This window comes from Aulonocara sp. 'chitande type north' Nkhata Bay, linkage group LG17 (genome assembly GCF_057382095.1).
Source record: "Aulonocara sp. 'chitande type north' Nkhata Bay isolate Kocher_YH1m ecotype deep benthic linkage group LG17, A_spYH_male_GT1.1, whole genome shotgun sequence".
NCBI classification, from domain to species: domain Eukaryota; kingdom Metazoa; phylum Chordata; class Actinopteri; order Cichliformes; family Cichlidae; genus Aulonocara; species Aulonocara sp. 'chitande type north' Nkhata Bay.
This window is the reverse complement of record NC_141360.1, coordinates 37,761,065-37,778,381: the sequence shown is the minus strand read 5'-3', so window position 1 is coordinate 37,778,381 and position 17,317 is coordinate 37,761,065. Positions and strand designations below refer to the sequence as shown.

The 17,317-nt window shown below is 42.4% G+C and overlaps 1 protein-coding gene across 10 annotated transcripts in view; it reads left to right on the top strand.

The window, feature by feature from the left end:
* celsr1a (cadherin EGF LAG seven-pass G-type receptor 1a) overlaps positions 1-17,317 on the top strand; it is a 96,506-nt gene that overhangs the window by 56,608 nt on the left and 22,581 nt on the right. For 6 of the 10 annotated variants that reach the window (XM_086268474.1, XM_086268476.1, XM_086268469.1 and 3 more), the window contains 8 exons: positions 9,599-9,756; positions 11,723-11,886; positions 12,006-12,131; positions 16,045-16,211; positions 16,349-16,534; positions 16,615-16,731; positions 16,824-16,998; positions 17,143-17,284. In XM_086268474.1, coding sequence (XP_086124600.1) covers positions 9,599-9,756; positions 11,723-11,886; positions 12,006-12,131; positions 16,045-16,211; positions 16,349-16,534; positions 16,615-16,731; positions 16,824-16,998; positions 17,143-17,284 — 1,235 coding nt within the window. The remainder of the gene's footprint in view (positions 1-9,598; positions 9,757-11,722; positions 11,887-12,005; positions 12,132-16,044; positions 16,212-16,348; positions 16,535-16,614; positions 16,732-16,823; positions 16,999-17,142; positions 17,285-17,317) is intronic. The other 4 variants (XM_086268475.1, XM_086268479.1, XM_086268472.1 and 1 more) reach the window with 1 other exon arrangement.

The window sequence follows — 17,317 nt, the reverse complement described above, 5'->3', positions numbered from 1 at the left end:
GCTCTGGTCTAGTCTCCACTGTAGAAAATGCTGTCGTAGATGGTGTGGTTTTGGTTTGTTGTTTGGCTGTTGAAGGCTTTGACCTGGCTTTTCTGTTAGACTTCTTTATGAAGTCATGCATCACTTTTAAGGCCGTTTTTTTTCTTCTTCTAATATTTAGTTAAATCGTAACATTTTTACATGTTTGCTAGCGGTCTGCTTCTTCACTGCTTTTGTGGACACTTGCTTCTTTGCATGATATTACCGCAACGTGCCAATAACAATGTGTCACTGGTAGAAGGGATGATTATTACGTCATCCCTGTGTTTGTCCATAAACACAAGGGGGACCCACGAGTCATAACATTGCTCCACAGTGTTCTTCCAACACTCTATAAATAAGTTAGCTAATGCGTATGTCATGCATCAGTTTGTGAAGACTTGAACTGAACATTGAGGCCATCGGCACCTTGTTTTTTAAAAATTGGATGTCAAAAAAGGGATAGATCTGAAGAAAATGAGGGCATTGCATCCACAGACACTAGTGACTTCTCAGTCACAAGGTAGTTACCCCATAAAGCGTGTATACAGCATTTAATGAGGTCATAAATCTGGTGAGAAGTTGGGTCATTTTCTTATAAAACACAGGAGGCCAAGCTGAAGGTTGTCATGGTGGAAGAGGACAGCTCAGGCTAGATAGAAAGTTAGAGAGGCGATGGATGGTGGCTATATTGGACGAATGATGTTGAAGATGGAGCTGCCAGGCAGAAGGAAAAGAGGAAGACCAAAGAGAATATTCATGTAGTGAAGGAAGGACGTGCAGAGTGTAGGTGTGACATAAGAGGATGCTATGGACAAGGTAAAATACAGGGAGATGATCCACTCGACCTCTAACTGTCTAGTTAGACTTTCAGTGCATTTTTTTGAAGCAGTTGCCATTTCCTGACTATTTGAATGAGTTCTGCTTGTGTCATTTTTCAGACCTGGAAACTTTGTTTACTAGAAAACTTAAATCTCAAGGGATGAAAAATTAAGGCAAGACTAAAGTACCAAATATTTTTCTTCCTCGAGTGGCCACTTGGCTCCAAAATACTAAAAAAATGATCAACACGCACACCCAGGTCCAAAACATTTTCATTTCATAAAATACAGGAACTTATAAACATAAGGGCTTACAAACAAAATCTATACCTGTTTAGGTTTTGTTGAAGCTTCAAATTAGGAGCTTGTTTTCTTTGTAGGGTGATCGCTATGCTGCCTAAAGGCTTCATATCCACTAATTCAAGTCACTGAAGGCTGTCTTCTTAAAAGACTTTTGATGGAATTATCTGACAAATAGTGTGCCTTCAGTTTGTACTTCAGTTTAGGTGAGTGCATTCTTGCATTTTATTAGTATAATACTTAGGTTGAACTATAAATCATCTCTGTTTTGAACCCACACAGTTTGTGGCTAAAGCTAGCTAACCTTGATTAGCGTTAGCTGGTATTTTAGTACTCGTGTAAATATGCTAACACCAAGCTCCAAAAACCCCAACATGGGTTTAAAGTTAAGTTTTCAAACCACATTGAGGCTAAAGTTGAAGCTTCAACATGTGGATTTTAGAAACTGGTGGTTGACATCGTCATGGGAATGGCCATCTTTAAAATACAATCTATGCTTCTGCAGCTGTAAACTCACATGGTACAGTTGATGCGTACGCTCATGTCTTTCCATGGTTCAGTCCAGCTTTATGTATTGAGCCTCTTTTCTTCTTTTCTCAAAACAATATTTAGCACAAGTTGGTGGTATAAAAATACTCAAGTGAGTAAATAAAGTCAATGTCAGGGTTTTTTTTTAGGAGTTCAATTTTATGTGTAACATCTGATTAAAAGGTTTTTGCTTTGTAGTTTTGGTAGGCACTAACATTGTCATGATATTCAGTTTTATGATTAATACTCAGAAACATACTGCCCAGGGCTAAGGGAGTCTCCTCATGCATCACTTGTATCTTTTTCTGCTCCACTGCTCCGCCTGCCTGGAGAGTCTGCTACTTACAAATACCTAAACAGAGCATAAGCGGAAAGGACACAGTTACAGTGCTGTTGCTCATCATCTGTCAGTTCTCATTGCCTTCCTGTATAAGCATTCACTCAGGTGAAATAAACACGCTCGAGTCTAGGCAGGCAGGCAGACAAACAGGTGGGTAGACACCCACTGAGCAGTGGCTGTGTTTTCCTTGGCAACATCAGAGTGGCAGGTCTAAACTTTAAGCTTAGGCTCTGGTAATAATAACAGATGATAAATATCATCATGAGCTTGCACGCTTCTGTTTAGATTGTCATCTAACTTCAAATGCTATCATTAATCACCTGTTGTGTCGCTCAAAGTTTTGCCCTCAGAATGAAATAGTAGTGAGAAGTTAGATGAATGCAGTACATTTGCAATTTATTGGGTCGGGTTTGTTTTGTGCAGAGTTAGCGGTCAGTAGGAACAGTGGATTGTGTGTTTTGGACTGTGGAGATACAGTAACTACACCTTTCTGTCTTATATCTGCTTTTTTTGCACCTTCTCCAATTTTTGACATTCCTTCCTAACTCTGCTGCGATGTGAAATATTGTGTGTGTGTGTGTGTGTGTGGGTGTTACTAAGGGGAGGAAATTTCACACACCTCACCTAGCATGACCTAAACCTCTTATTAACTGTGCAAAAGACAGTGATTCAGTGGAATTTTTTGTGGGGAGGTGGGCATAAAAGTAGAAAGAGAGAAAGAGAAAATCCACACAGTTTATAGCTGCTCTGCCCTCCCTGCAGTAAAATATTCTCCTCCTCCTGTCTTGCCTCTTGGCCTCCTCATTCTTCTCCCTGCATCTCTTTATCTCTTCTGTGATCCCTGTCAGATCCGGCTTTTATTGCACCATTAGGTTTTTTTCCTGCAAAACATTAGCATCAACCCTGATGATCCTTAATCGCTTTATGCTGTGAGCTCTGCGAGGCCCTTTAAATAACAATTAGATGGTCACTGTGCAGCAGTAGCTCCTACCTCAGAGGCCAGACTCAGACCTCTGTGTCACATGATCATAATTAGCCAAAGTCTAGTTGAAGATGCAACAAAAAATAGGATTTTTACTAATTGCATATGTACATGTATATACCAGGCAGAGTCCTAAAGTTGTGTATGTAAGTAAGTAATGTAAAAGAAGAGCAAAAGTTTATTGTTATTAATTAAGCAAAAGAAGACAAAGAGCCAAAGCCTGCCTATGAACTGTGCTTCCACCAAGGTCAACTTTAAAAAATAAAAAAGTGATCAAAAGGATTCTCCTTTTGCCCATCCTCCATCCTCCACCAGAAATTTCACGATTCCTAGTTGTAGTAGTTTTGCATTAGCTTGCTGACAAAGAGGCAGACAAAAGGCGCCTATGACATACCTCAAGCATTACAACAAGCAGATAAAACACATCATTCGGAAGGTAATGCCATTGATGTCAGCATACCGGCTGTTTGACTTTGCCAACTAGGGGGAAGGAATTTTCTCGAGAGGGTCCAAACAGGATAAAGTTACTCTTGCGTCCGCTTATGTGTCGTCTGCATGTTGGTTGTGCCTCTTGAAAGCCTCGAGCCAACAATGGCTGCTGTCCGTCTGTTACACTGACAGATAGATCGAAGCCGTGAGACGATGGGGATGGCAGTAACATATATTCTTGAACATGGTACATTGTAGCCTCGTGTAAAGTGTGTGTGTGTTCACACTTCTAGGTTTACACAGCCACAGGGCAGGTGAGGTAATGTGGACATGATAGAGTTTGTTGCTGCCAGAGGGAAGGTGGGATACGCGAGCCCGTGTGTGACATGATCGAAAATCACTTCACTTCACTCACATACACAAACACCAGAGTTGGTTTTGGTTCTGTGCCCGTCTTTATTTTGGCTCCAGCCTTTTCCCTGATTAAAACCATTCTTTTGCGGCTACTTTATGAAAATAAAAACACGCTTGGTCCTATTTTGTAGTTTGCACAGTTTAACCGCAAGCACCAAAAACCATCAAGGGCACATTTTCAGGCATCCATTTTCATCCAGTCATCAGAGTAACAATGGCGTTTCCTCAGGCGACTGCAAATAAAATAAAAGACTGTGCGCTCTCCTTCCTTTATGATCCCAGTGAATTATGTGGACGTTTGCAGCGCTGCTCGCCGCTTCCTGCATCGCTCCCGCACGCACGAGCTCGCCACTCGCTCACTCAATGTGCACGCCTGTAAACGCATTCTGCAGACATCCTTTCCATACTCCCCGAGCACATCCGTGAACAAGGACATAATCACCACTTCTGTCCTGCCCACTCGACACACACACACACACACACACTTTCAGGTTGCTTGTTGCTCATTGTGACAGTGTTTAAGGTGTTTTCTGGGTCAGTCATTGAGCTACATGTAACAGTCTGTGCAGCATTGCTCTTTATCCTGGCCGCGGGGCTGGCTAAGTTATCATGTCGGCTTTGACAGACAGGCACGTAATAATGGAGTTGTCAGTGTGTGCGTCTGTGTTGGTGGGAGGAAAACGGTGTGTGGGCTTGAAAGTGTCCCCCTCAGACACACACAGTGTACACTTTTTCTGCATTTTTGCCTAAGCTAGAACTTGTGTGTATCCGTGCGTGTGCTTGCGCAACGCGGGTTTTCGGCCAATCACCTCATGCCCTCCGCCCTCCGCCCTCCTCGTCTTTGTGGTAAGCTGTGGGGATCAAGTGCGTTGCCATGGCTGCAGCAAGCCTATCACCCCTGGAGACGACACCTTAGAGAGAGGGAATCCTCGACGAAGTCAGGCGGAAGGTAAATGAGAGCCTCTCATGGGGCCCCTCAAAGCGAGGGCCAAGTGCACTTTAAAAGAAGGGGTCAGAGAGAAGCCTGAAGCAGCTCATGTTTGAAGCTAACAGGCACACTTAGTGTTCAGTTATAGACATGGCAACATTTACAGCAATTTAAATGGGAATTCATAAAAACAAAAGTAGTAGCAGCACAAACTGATTTTGCATTTGCGTAAACTCTAAAACTTTGACAGATGGCAGACTTCGGCGCAACTAGTAGACTAGTTTTGATCAGATGTTGGGCTGTTTATGCCATACAGACATGACAACTCTGCCAGTAGGGATCCACAGATACATCCATAGACACGGTAAAAGATAGATGTAACTTCTGGATCTGAAAAGTGAATACACAAAAGATGTAAACTGTCCGTTAGTTTACTGGACAACAGTGCTGAGCAGAAGGTGGGGACAGAAGTGTGTGTGTGTGTGTTATTGGAGGGGTGGGTGCCACATATAGCGGCCCAGGGCAGACTCCAGTAAGGACTCCGCCCTTCAGTGCACGGTGAGCTATAGTGGGGCCTAAACTGCATTCTCTTAATGACTTTTATAGAAGACTTCATATTGAATGCAATCCTAATTACATTTTTTTAAATTTATGGTCAATCCAAGGACAGGGTTAAAGTCTTTAAAATCTTTAGCCAATGAGCATGCAGCTTCGCAGTCAGATCCACACCCTCGTCATCACATTCAGTATCCAATCACCAAAGATGGCTACGGAGACCAAAACGGTTGATTAAACATTTTAATTCCATTTTCGACATCTGGTGCTTGAGCGTGGGAGTTTATGGTGAGGGGCTGACTTGTGGGGCCTTTGTCAGCCCTGAGTCTGCTGCTTCTGGGGCAATCAGCGAAGTCTCAAGTCTTATTCAGCAGAATATAGGAAAATATGTTTATTTAAAGGAATTTCTGGTGATCCGGAAACATTCTTGTTGCTCAAAGCTCTGTTAACAAAAACTGATGTTTTTGATATCTCTGGGATACATGACCAACGTTCGTTGACTCTTTCTGCTTGGCCTCGTTTAAACCTTAAACTCTGAACTATGCTTACACATCACACACACAGAATGCATCGCTGACCCATATCTTTAGCTCGTGATCAGCTTTACATGAATTAGCAGAGTCTTAGTTTTAGCTGCAAGTATGCATTACACAGTGACAAAAACATTCATGTATTAAAGCACGTCCACTTGTGTGTGTGTCGATGTTTCTTTATGCTCTCAGTATCTCTCTCTCACACACACACAAACACACAGGCTCCAAGTAAATGTAGTGTACATTATACCATGTGAGTTTACTGTGTGATCAGCACCTGTAACAGCTGCAAGAGTCCGGGTTTCGGTTCTTCTTCTTCTTCTCCTTCTTCTCCTTCTTCTTCTTCTCCTTCTTCTTCTTCTCCCAGCTTTGTTGTTTTTTCCCTGCTTTTATTTCACCATCCACTGAAATCTAAAGAGATGCTGATAAGACGTTAATCAGAGCAGCTGCAGGTCAAGAACCTTCTGTTTCACCCTTTAAAGGCTTTTCTCCAGCACTGCTCCCACGCTTGCTCATATTTACATTGTTTAATCATTAGTTTCATTTTTTTAAATCTCATTTTATCTAAAGTGCTCGAGGAAAGAAAGCGGATCATTTCTACTTCTCCTTCCTTGTTTTTATTTTTTATTTTTGATCAAATCTGAATGCGATCAACTCTAGATTTTATAAAGGTGCAGCTCTAAAAATGTAAAAATACATAATGTGTGTATGTGGATCATTTAAACCTAGGTCTGTTTAGCTTCTTCTAACACTGTGCTAACACTTTCTGTAGCGGGGATGTCAAACTCATTTCTCATCATAGAGCCACATAGAGCCCACTTTGATCTTAAGTGGGCCGGACCAGTGAAACTTCCCCTTGTGTCAATGTAAAGATTTTTAATGACACATTTGATCCTTGAAATATCTCAGTATAAGAAAAAGAAGTGCAGTATAATCAGTGAAAAAAACCCTGCTATTTAATTGTTTCTCTATTCCTTAATTGGTGTGAAATGAATGGCCGTGGTGGAGTAAGAAAAGTTGTAAAATATAGTTAAAAGCCCCAAATTTATCTCTTCCTTCATATTTTCCAAATTTGTCCAGTGGGCCGGATTGGAGTTTTCACCTGGCTAATTCTGGCCCCCATGCCTTTATGTTTGACAACCCTGTTCTACAGCTTAGAAAGCCACATGTTGCTCTTATTTTCCTCTGGAGTCCAGTGGTGCCCCTAATCACAAATGGCCCACAGGGGACATTTTTGTGCATATTTCACAGCGGGGTTAAGCAGTAAAGGTCCTCGTTATTATCAGGGTCAAATCAGCCACGAGCCTGTCAAGCACATACTTTGTGTCTTAACTCCTTCATCTGAGTGGTGCTATGAAGCAGGTTTCCCAAAGTGCAGCGTCTCATCACGGGCTGCCGACATGTCCGCTCAGGAGGAACAGTCCAACTTACGTAACTTACTAATGACGTTGACACTTGAAGATTTTCAGCGATAAAGCATCGCGCTCAGCCAGCAAGAGGTTCATATTTGGAGTTTGTGGGGTGTCACCTGCCTACAGTGAGCTTAGTGAGCCTGGGTTTTGTTCAGACGGTGAGGAACAAAAGCAGGACCCACGATTTCAATCACATATTTTCCTCTTGGTCTTACATTTTTGTGATTCGGGTTTTAGACTCGGCTCAAGCTGTTTGAGCCAAACCACCTAATTATTTGGGAGGGGAGAATTTAATCACGTGGTAGCATCCACCTGGTCTGTTGTCACTCAGAGGCTCAAATTTAGAAACCTGAAGGCAATAGCCTTCTTTTAAAGTCAACGAACTGAAGTGACGGTCAGATTTGACAAGATTATTTAGCTGGTTTTCATGGGAAAAGTAGCCACAGAGACCAGAAGAGTTTGTTGCAGCAGGCTGTGAACGTGTTTATTTTGCTGTTAAATTGGCCGGATCCAAGCGGCCAATCAAGGAACTGCTGTCTCCATTTTTTAGCACATGTGCTCGTTTTTCATGTTCATTTTTCAGACGTTAAAGTTGCTGCTTGTTGTGTGGAGAAAAGGAAAGTAAAACCTGTTAAGACACGTCCTTGGACTCTGGAGAATTTTGATGTCATTTTCACTGTTTGTTCATATCGATTCACTCTATGAATCCTAGACGGGCAAAAATGAGAGAATTCATCCATGATGCCTTGCTCAACCATGCCCGATAAGGCCTCGTGCTTTCTGTCTGTACTCAGCTGTTTATCTGTCTGTGTCTCTATGTGTATGTGTGCACGACGTTTCCACCTAAAGCCTGTACAAATGAGATTACATGTGAAAGAGAAAGAAAACAGCAGCGGTGTCAGACGTGCCATGCTTCCTGTTTTTCTTATTGAAAGTGTGAAAGTGTGTTTTGTAGAATCTGTGGAAATGGGGCATTTTGAAGGGAGTGGCCGTGATCAAAAAACCCTCCCTGTGGGTTAGAGTTATGCCTGGACCGGAGCCCACCTGAGCCAAAATAGAAGACAGTGCAGCCCTGTGCTGCTCAGTTTTTGCCCGTCTGCCATTTTCTCTTTTGTCTCTTTTCTCTGGACTTCCTTTTTTTTGTCCTTTGCCATTTTCCCCCCTCTGTGTTCTTCTTTTGTTTCCTGTATCAGCCCCACCAGTATCTCATTACTCTACACCGATTAATGTAGCAGAGAATACACACACACATTTTCTTTCTATCTGTGTCTCCTCATCTCTTCTACTGCATTAATTTTTCATCTTAAAATAATGCAGAGTCATACGTAACCATAAAGCCTTCACTCAGGGTCATTAAATATACTAAACTAGACACGTAAACCCTGATATCACAGTGTTGAGAATAAATACTTGATCCCTGCTCTCAGAGTTTTGAGGGGGTGTTTTGCTCTCCTTCAGTTCCCCGGATGTTTCAGGCGCTTCGGTGTAGTTTCTCTGATTTCCACCCCTATTGCTAAGTGGTTAGAAAGCCTCTCTTGCTATTGTTCAGCCTGTCAGCCTTATGTAAACTTTATATAAACACAGCGCCACGATCAGATCTCAGAGCTTCAGTGCCGCCGTCTTTATGCACTGCAGAAATATACCATAACCCTAGTAGAGATAGCAGAGTGACATAACTTATGACTCCATCTGCTGTAAGGCACTCAACGCAAGACAAGAAGATACGAGTGCTTCATTTGTAAAGAATTTGAAATAAATCTCAGCTTTAACCATGAATGCACTTCCTTTTTTTCCCTGGTGGAAACTCTTTTGGGTTTTAACTCTGCTCCTGTTCCAAAGCTGCTATTGTTAGGGAAATGCTCCATTGAACTTTGCTCTCAGGTTCGATATTAGAAACTCGAAAGCGATTTTGTGGCCTGATTTTCTAAGCCGAGCCACATTTTCTCAGATCAGCATTCGTCGGCCACGGGCCTTGATGGAAGAATTAGGCTACTTTGTAATCATTAGGTGCGAGCTAATACACAATGGGCTTTTTTGTCATCTTAAGCCCAGAGAGGCCTGAGCGCCGCCGCTAAAGTCAGCTAGACGTTGTTTGTGTAGCGCTGACCCGCGCTGATCGCGCTGCCGCCCCTGCCAGATTTCTAACATTGTGTGAAAAGAAACAAAGAAAGAAATCGAGCATTAAATGTTTTAACCAAATTCAGTCAGCTGAGGCAATTTACTGTAACAAAGCACACTCACGCAGGGAATAAGATACAGTTAGTGGGATTTCTCAAATCCCCACTATCATTCTTAAATGCCGATGAATGACCGTGATCTGTTTCATTCTGTGTTTCAGCCTAAAATGGTGAGCGTGGGGAACCCTTTTGGACCGTCCGGAGAAAAAGTGGCTATGGTCGCCATTGACGATTGTGACATATCCATGGCGATCCGCTTCGGAAAGCAGATCGGGAACTACTCCTGCGCCGCGCAGGGTACCCAGATTGGACAGAAGAAGTAAGAGGGAACCTCTTTCACCAACTTTCTTTTCTTTCTTTTCTCTCTGGACCTCTTCCCACACACATTCACTCAAACTAGTCAGACTAATGAGGGAATGTGTTGCGCCTCAGGGGCTTCGCCTTCATTACAGCAGATTACACAACTCACATTCTGCCATCTTCTCCCGCTTTTATCTCCTAATCTCCGTGCTCATCCGTGTGGTCTCTCTGCTGTCAGACAACCAAAAGCTCATCTCAGCGCAGGCTTTACAGGATTAACTGTGTGTTTATTACACACTCATCAATTTATATTTTTACAGTGTGCCTTTTCTTTTGGAAAGCTTGCATGCTGAGGCCCATTTACTTTGTAGAGGGTGGGGACTGAAAGGAAGCGAGAGAGAAAGCTTCAAAGGGGAGCTAATGAGCTTACATACTTTCAGGAACTTGTTGCACCGGTCACAGACGCTGAGAGGCGTTTTGAGGATGCTTTAATTTGATCACGCTGGAATAATTAGACCGCTGCGTCTTATGTGGTGGAAAGTGGCGAGAGCCTGAGAGGTTTCACTTTCGAAGCTGTCTTGACAGAATCCAGAGTGTGGCTTAAGCTGCAGAGTGAGTCCTGTTGAGGCAGAAAAACATGACTCCACTGACACAACTGTAGAGTGCTGGGTGGGATTTCCCAACAATATTTCTTGCTGTAAATTTCAGGAGTATCTGGGAAAAAACCCCAACAAATTTATGAAAAAGAAACCTTTGGGATTTAAAGACTAGTTTAATATATCCTACAAGTCTGTATTGACACTGGAGTCTCTGTACTGGATATCTTTTCACAAATATCCATAACACGGATTCCTTCAATACTTCAGAAAAAAAAATCAAAACCCATTAACTCTACTGCTATATATTTATATTAATATTCATACAAATGAATTCTGGATCATAGCTGTAAGTTGAACTTCGGGCTTTTGAGTGTCTGACACTATGGTTTTTGCATTCTTGTGTATTTAAATAAAAGAACAAAACGAAAATCTGAACTTTCTAGATAACTGTTAAGACATCACCCAAGAGCGCTAAAGTTTATGGCTGAACGTTGGTTCAAAGAAGCCTGCAGATTTCTGCTGATTTGCTGAACGTCTAGAAGATTCATGGTTTGAGCCCTTCATGTTCCCAGCCAGGCGATGTTATTTAGACCAGCGGTCCCCAACCTTTTTTGCACCACAGACCGGTTTAATGTCAGGCAGTATTTGCACAGAACGGGCTTAAAGGTGTCGCGGATAAATACAACAAAATAAAATGATACGACCAAGACAAAAACTGTGGTATTTTGTAAATATAATAATAAACGAGAATTCACTGTATAATTGTGTAACTTTATTAGCAGCGTCCTCCTGAAATGAGAGTAACATCCTCCTCTCTGCCCCTTAATGTTCTCTGGTCGCTATGGTAACGCGTAAATATTTCATTCAAAATAAGCCACACAACTACAACGCGGGAAAAGACCCAGGGTAAACAGAGTTAACGATAAAAACCCTGAAAACCATAAATTTCACACCCGAGCCTCAACTCTCGCGGCCCGGTACCAAACGACTCACGGGCCGGTACCAGTCCGGTTGGGATCCGCTGATTTAGACCGTAAGAACAAAATTCACATTTAATGTCCCACGTAAATGTCTTTAGACCTTTGATTTTGATGGTTTCAGAAGCTCTGGGTGTAAGCGGCTTCATATATGACCAAGTACGTTAAATCTGACCTTGGAAATGCTGCCTTTTAGCTGCTTTGTGATGGCTTTTGAAAACAATAACCGTTAACCAGAAATACCGATCATAGTGAAGGTGAATGAGGGAGCAGCTAAAACACCAAAGCCAAAACTACTCTCTTTAACTCCATTTTCTAAAAGTAAGTGAAAAAGATCACAAAAGACCCACTTTGAAGATTTTGCAGTTTTGATCTATCTCATTCATGGTCTGTCTGCATTTTCTTGCAGATCACTGGACTTGACAGGGCCGCTGTTACTGGGTGGGGTTCCCAACCTGCCAGAGGATTTCCCAGTCAGGAACAGGAACTTTGTAGGCTGCATGAGAAACTTGCGCATCGACAGCAAGCCCATCGACATGGGCAGCTTCATTGCTAACAACGGCACCACAGAAGGTTAAGATGTTCCCTCTGCAGCGTTTCTATCCTTGCTCATTTCTGGAACCGACTTTTAAAGCTGTCATCAAAAACGAAGCTTAAATTTCCCCTGATTTTATTTACTTTTATATGCTCAGGGTGTCCAGCAAAGAAAGACTTTTGCACAAATGGTGTGTGTCAAAACGGAGGCACGTGCGTCAGCAAGTGGAACACTTACATTTGTGGCTGCCCTACTGGTTACGGTGGCAAGAACTGTGAGCAAGGTAAGAAATGTGTGTGGGTGATTTGGTTAGTTTTTAAGCAAAAGTGGACAGTGTGTTTGGGGATATTGGGAATCCAGTGTAAAATAAATCCATTGTGCTTCCTTATGAGTTTGCAAAATCAATCAAATATATTATTGCATTTATAGACAGACGTGTTTCTGGCCAAAGGTGCAAGTGTCCGCTTGCTCATCTGTGTGTGTGTGTGTGTGTACATTTGTTTACCTATTTCCAGGAAATGGTGTATGTTTGGGGGATCACATGGGATAAGGAGCATTTTCTTTGACTCAGCGTGACTCACGCAGCCTCTGTTCACCAGAATCACTCACCACAGCCTTAGGTGTGGAGTTTTCGGACAAAAGATCAAATTTTGGCTCTGAGTCACTTATCAAAACCCAGACTCACAGATTGAAATCAAAGATAAACACACACTCACCTGGGGCTGTGAAAATTTCAATCTTACGTGCTCTTACTGATTAATCTGTGATGTGATGGTAGGTTTTCAGTTTAAAAAGACCAATGAGAGCTGTGGTGGAATTAATGATTAGCCAATCAGCACCATGGGCGGGACTAAAGATGTTTCTAAACACTGTCAAGCTGAACACTTCCAATGGGAAAAATTGGATTGTAGGTTTTTTGGAAGCCTCTCAAAGTTCACTTCACTACTACCACTAATTTGCATGGCTGTGTGTGCACGAGCCTGAGGCATAAGGCACAAACACTGGTCACTAGTGGCTAATTAGGACTCATCCTTGGAAATTCATTAGAGTAAACACACAGTGTCAGACTGAAGGTGGAAATAAAGTGTAACAGATTTCAAATTTCTGTGTGATATCAGCTCTACTGATCGCATAGCTGTCTTTGATGCCTCCTCAGCCAACATGTGACTAGTAGCTTATGTTATAATGGAAAAGGTACATGTAAATAGATGGGTAATCAGAGTACACAGATAACAATATTGAAAGATAAAGTGTAAGGTAATGGTTTTGTTAAGGGTATCTTGATATCCACATCTCTATCTGCCAACAGGTATTATTATTTATGCTCCATAACCCCTCTCGTGTTCTTATATAAAAAGTTGAATCTTTGAATCCTTGCTTCAGGGCGAGTTCCAAACAATGTGTAAAGGTGTGAATACCTATCCTCGCCCTCTCGTCTATGAGGTAGCCGCCCAGTCAGTGCCAGGCCCTAGTATCCTGTATCTGAACTGGGTCGGGATCATAGCAAGCCGGGAAGAGGTTTTGGCTGCTAGGTTGCTTGTTGACACATTTGGTTTGAGGCTTCACACACTTCGCTGCCACATGAGAAACGTGAGATTTTGTTGCTGTGGAGCCAAAATCGTCAAGACTAGACTGACACAAAGAGACAGAATCTCCCTGGTAGTCACCCACTTGGCTTGGTTTTGTTTGATTGTTCTGATACCAACTACTGGACTTTGCTATTTTTGTGTGTGTGTATTTTTTAAGAAATTTAACCCGTCCCTAGACCTGGTTCAATTGCTCTAATGTGCATTCACTATCATTCCACAGACTGTATGTAAAAGATGGTGGTAGCAATTGCAACGACTTCTGCAGCCAGAGGTGATCATATTTGGATTACAAGATGGAGTGCAATGCACAGACAGAAATGCCTCAGATACATAGATGTTTTTTGTTCTAAAAGCTGATGGGGTATTATCGTTTGAGAATGCAATAACTGGAGAACGAGGTGTCATAGGAGCAAATTGATACCGTAGGAGCATCTACTAAAAATCTCTGACAAGGTCAAATCTCAGTGACCCCGACCTAAAGGTCAGAGTAAGTTTTCTGAAAAACACGTAAATGCAATAAGTTGAGAAGGTGATGTAGGTGTCTACTAGTAGGCTAACAGTGACAATGAACAGTCTTGAGTCCACAGCATAATGACCATAATAAGAATCTGTATGGCGAATATGAATGGGATTTTTACTTCAAGAACCTCACTATTTTTATCAGATAAATATATAATAGAAACCACCAACAAGTCCATTTCAGCAATTCATATTAGCTGAGGTGTTAGCTTTATCTCTAGCTTTTACCTGGTTCTCTTAATGTTGCCCAGCTACCAACACCGCTTGTGACTCCAGACATGAAGCTGCCCAGACTAAAATATCTTAATGTATTTAAACTCTACTACTGTAAGTGTTTTAGGACTTAAAGTCAATTCTGATCGGTACTCATGGTCCGTAGAGGCTAACGTTTTCTGTGACATTTTAGCTAGCACCATTAAGTCAAACTCTGGGTTAGCCTACATAACACTTTTAGAACTAATTAGCATGGATTAGCATGCTAACAGATGCATGCTAATTATTTTTTTTTCTTTTAGTTCTGTTAACATATTAGAATACCAACATGCTTTCATTTCACTTAGACCACCGTCATGGCATGGCTGTAGACTATGGGGGTGTCCAAATTCATGGGCTGCATCCTCCTGAGGCCGCATTTGTAGACTGATTACGTCACAGCAACGTGCCGAAGGCTGTCCAAATTCGTAGACTCCTCCGAATGCAGCCGACAAATGCGTCCTCCTTTTCCCCAAATTTGACGGATGGGTCGGGTGTGTCCTTCGTGGCCCACCATACCCCAAAATTCATAGTGCGGCCCAGCCAAACTCCAGTTTCCGGCAATGGTGGCCGCTACTAAGTTTTAAAATTACTCTTATTAATCTTTCTGGGTCACAAAATAAACTTTTAACATATTTTCAGGCGAGAATGTGGGAGTGTAAACTTCAAATATCTGCTCGGTTTATCAAGATATTGCAAATTTGCAAAAGTGCTTCGACGTTTTCTGAGACGTCTGTTAATCACCAGCTCGATAACTAACTGGGAGCTCGAGGGTCACTAGAGCCGCAGAGAACGGCACAACTCCCGGCACATCATTTTCAGATCACCGCGGACTTTCGCTACTCGGGTTAAACGTAATATAGAAGTCACTTAGATAACCTAAAAATGTTATTGTTTGGCTTTTTTCAGTGTTTTATTTGTTCATGAGTAAATCGGTTTGGCTGAGATTAAAGTTATTCGATTGGATTAGATAAAATAAAATAAAACTTTATTAATCCCCCGGGTGGGTTCCTCCTTGGTTTTTACACAGCTGAATAAACATCAAACAGAAAAATGATTAAACAGAAGTGTGGTCGAGAATTTACGCCAGTGAAGAGGGTTTTTTTAGTTCGCGGAGGACTAAGCTTCAGCAAAGGAGACTAAAGTCACGATAGTTACCTGCTACCATGAACAAATAAATGCTTTGTCTCATAATTACAGCTTTTGTGTGAGTGTATCTGTGAATGCTTCAGTTGAAGTATGTAGCCCGGGGACCAGAGAACATGGTATAGCTGAGGTGGAAACACTGCGTGCCCTACTGAGATCGACCCTCAGGAGAGCAGACAGCTCGAGGACATTGTTTGCTTACTCAGCATCAAATTAGAGCTTAGATAAAAACTCGCATCTGTAGGAGTTTAATTAGACTTTAAGAATTCTTTTTAACTATGCTCATAGAAGAATTTTTTTGGGAAGTAATCTTTTATTTTCCAGAATAAAGTAGTAATTATATGACATGCTGGAACGTAAATGCTGGAAAAAAACTCATCATTTCAACACTGCAACCAAATTATAGAAGTAAACGAACTAAAGCAACTGCGTGTTTTAAATGATATCTAAAAATAGACAAATACACAAATAAGAAAAAAAGGTGTAAAGCTAAAAAGAACCCAAAAAACTACAGAAAAGTCATTGCTGCTATTTACCTATGGTTGCTATGTACAGCACAGAAAATGTTTTCTTATGCTTAATGCTGCGTTGATTCATATGTAGTTCCTACAGTTCTCATCTGACTTTTAAACACATTTATTTCCAACACTAATGTGTTTGTGCGTACGACCTGATTCTCGTCCCTCCCAGTGATGCCATCACCTCAGTTCTTTGGCGGAGAGGCACTGGTGTCTTGGAGCAACCCGGACATCACTGTTGCTGTTCCCTGGTATATTGGCCTAATGTTCCGCACCCGGCGTCCTGCTGGCACCCTGATGCAGGTCAATGCTGGGCCTTCCTCTACCATCAACCTCATGGTAAGAAGCATTGTTGGAAAAATTGTCACCCTCAGCAGTTTGCAATTTAAGCTTGTATACAGGTTCTAGACTACCTCTAAAATGAGTGGGAAGTTCTCAGTTTCTGCACCCCCCCCCCCCCCCACACTCCCTTCCAGGTGAGTGAGCAGCGGGTCCATATGGAAGTGTTGCTGAGGCACCAATTGGTGGCATCGCTGAGCTTTCCTCAAGTGCGTGTCAATGACGGGGAGTGGCACCACTTGCTGATTGAACTGAAAAGCATCAAAGATGGCAAGGAGATCAAATACATGGCAGCTGTCTCTCTGGACTACGGCATGTATGAGGTACAGGGCGTCTTCCTTTAGAGATGATAAAGGTAGTCAAGAAAGGTTGTATTAATTTTAATTATTGTCTTATTTTTAAGCAGAAGTCAGTCGAGATCGGCAATGACCTCCCAGGCCTCAAGCTGCAAACTCTTCATGTTGGAGGTTTGCCCGGGGAGAGAAACGATGTCATCAAGGGATTTGTTGGCTGCATACAGGTGGGTGGGCGTGCACTTTAAATGTCGCATTTTATTTCTTCTTCAACCTTCTTTCCTGATCGTCTCCCTCATGAATGTGTGCTATCCATTAGGGTGTGCGTATGGGTGAGACATCCAACAACGTGGCCAATGTGAACATGGCTCAGGGCCTGAAGATCCGTGTGGAAAACGGCTGTGATCTGGCTGACCCGTGCGACTCCAACATCTGCCCAGAGAATAGCCAGTGCATTGACGACTGGAGCACACACACCTGTGCTTGCGACCCAGGTAAGATGCACAAGCAAAAAAACATACATAAGTTGGTTGAGAAAGCTCAATACGTTGCCTATTAAGAAAGTGTGTGAACGTAAACATCTGTATTTCACGCCTTTAGGCTTGAATTCAGTTCTTGTTTGTCTGTCTTTCCTGCAGGCTACTTTGGGAAACAGTGCGTGGACGCTTGTAAGCTCAACCCCTGTGAGCACGTTTCCACGTGCGTCCGCAAACCAAGCTCCTCCCACGGCTACACCTGCGAATGTGGACAAAATTACTTCGGCCAGTACTGTGAAAACAAGTAAGGTTTTTTTTTTCTGAGAGCAAGCAGGGA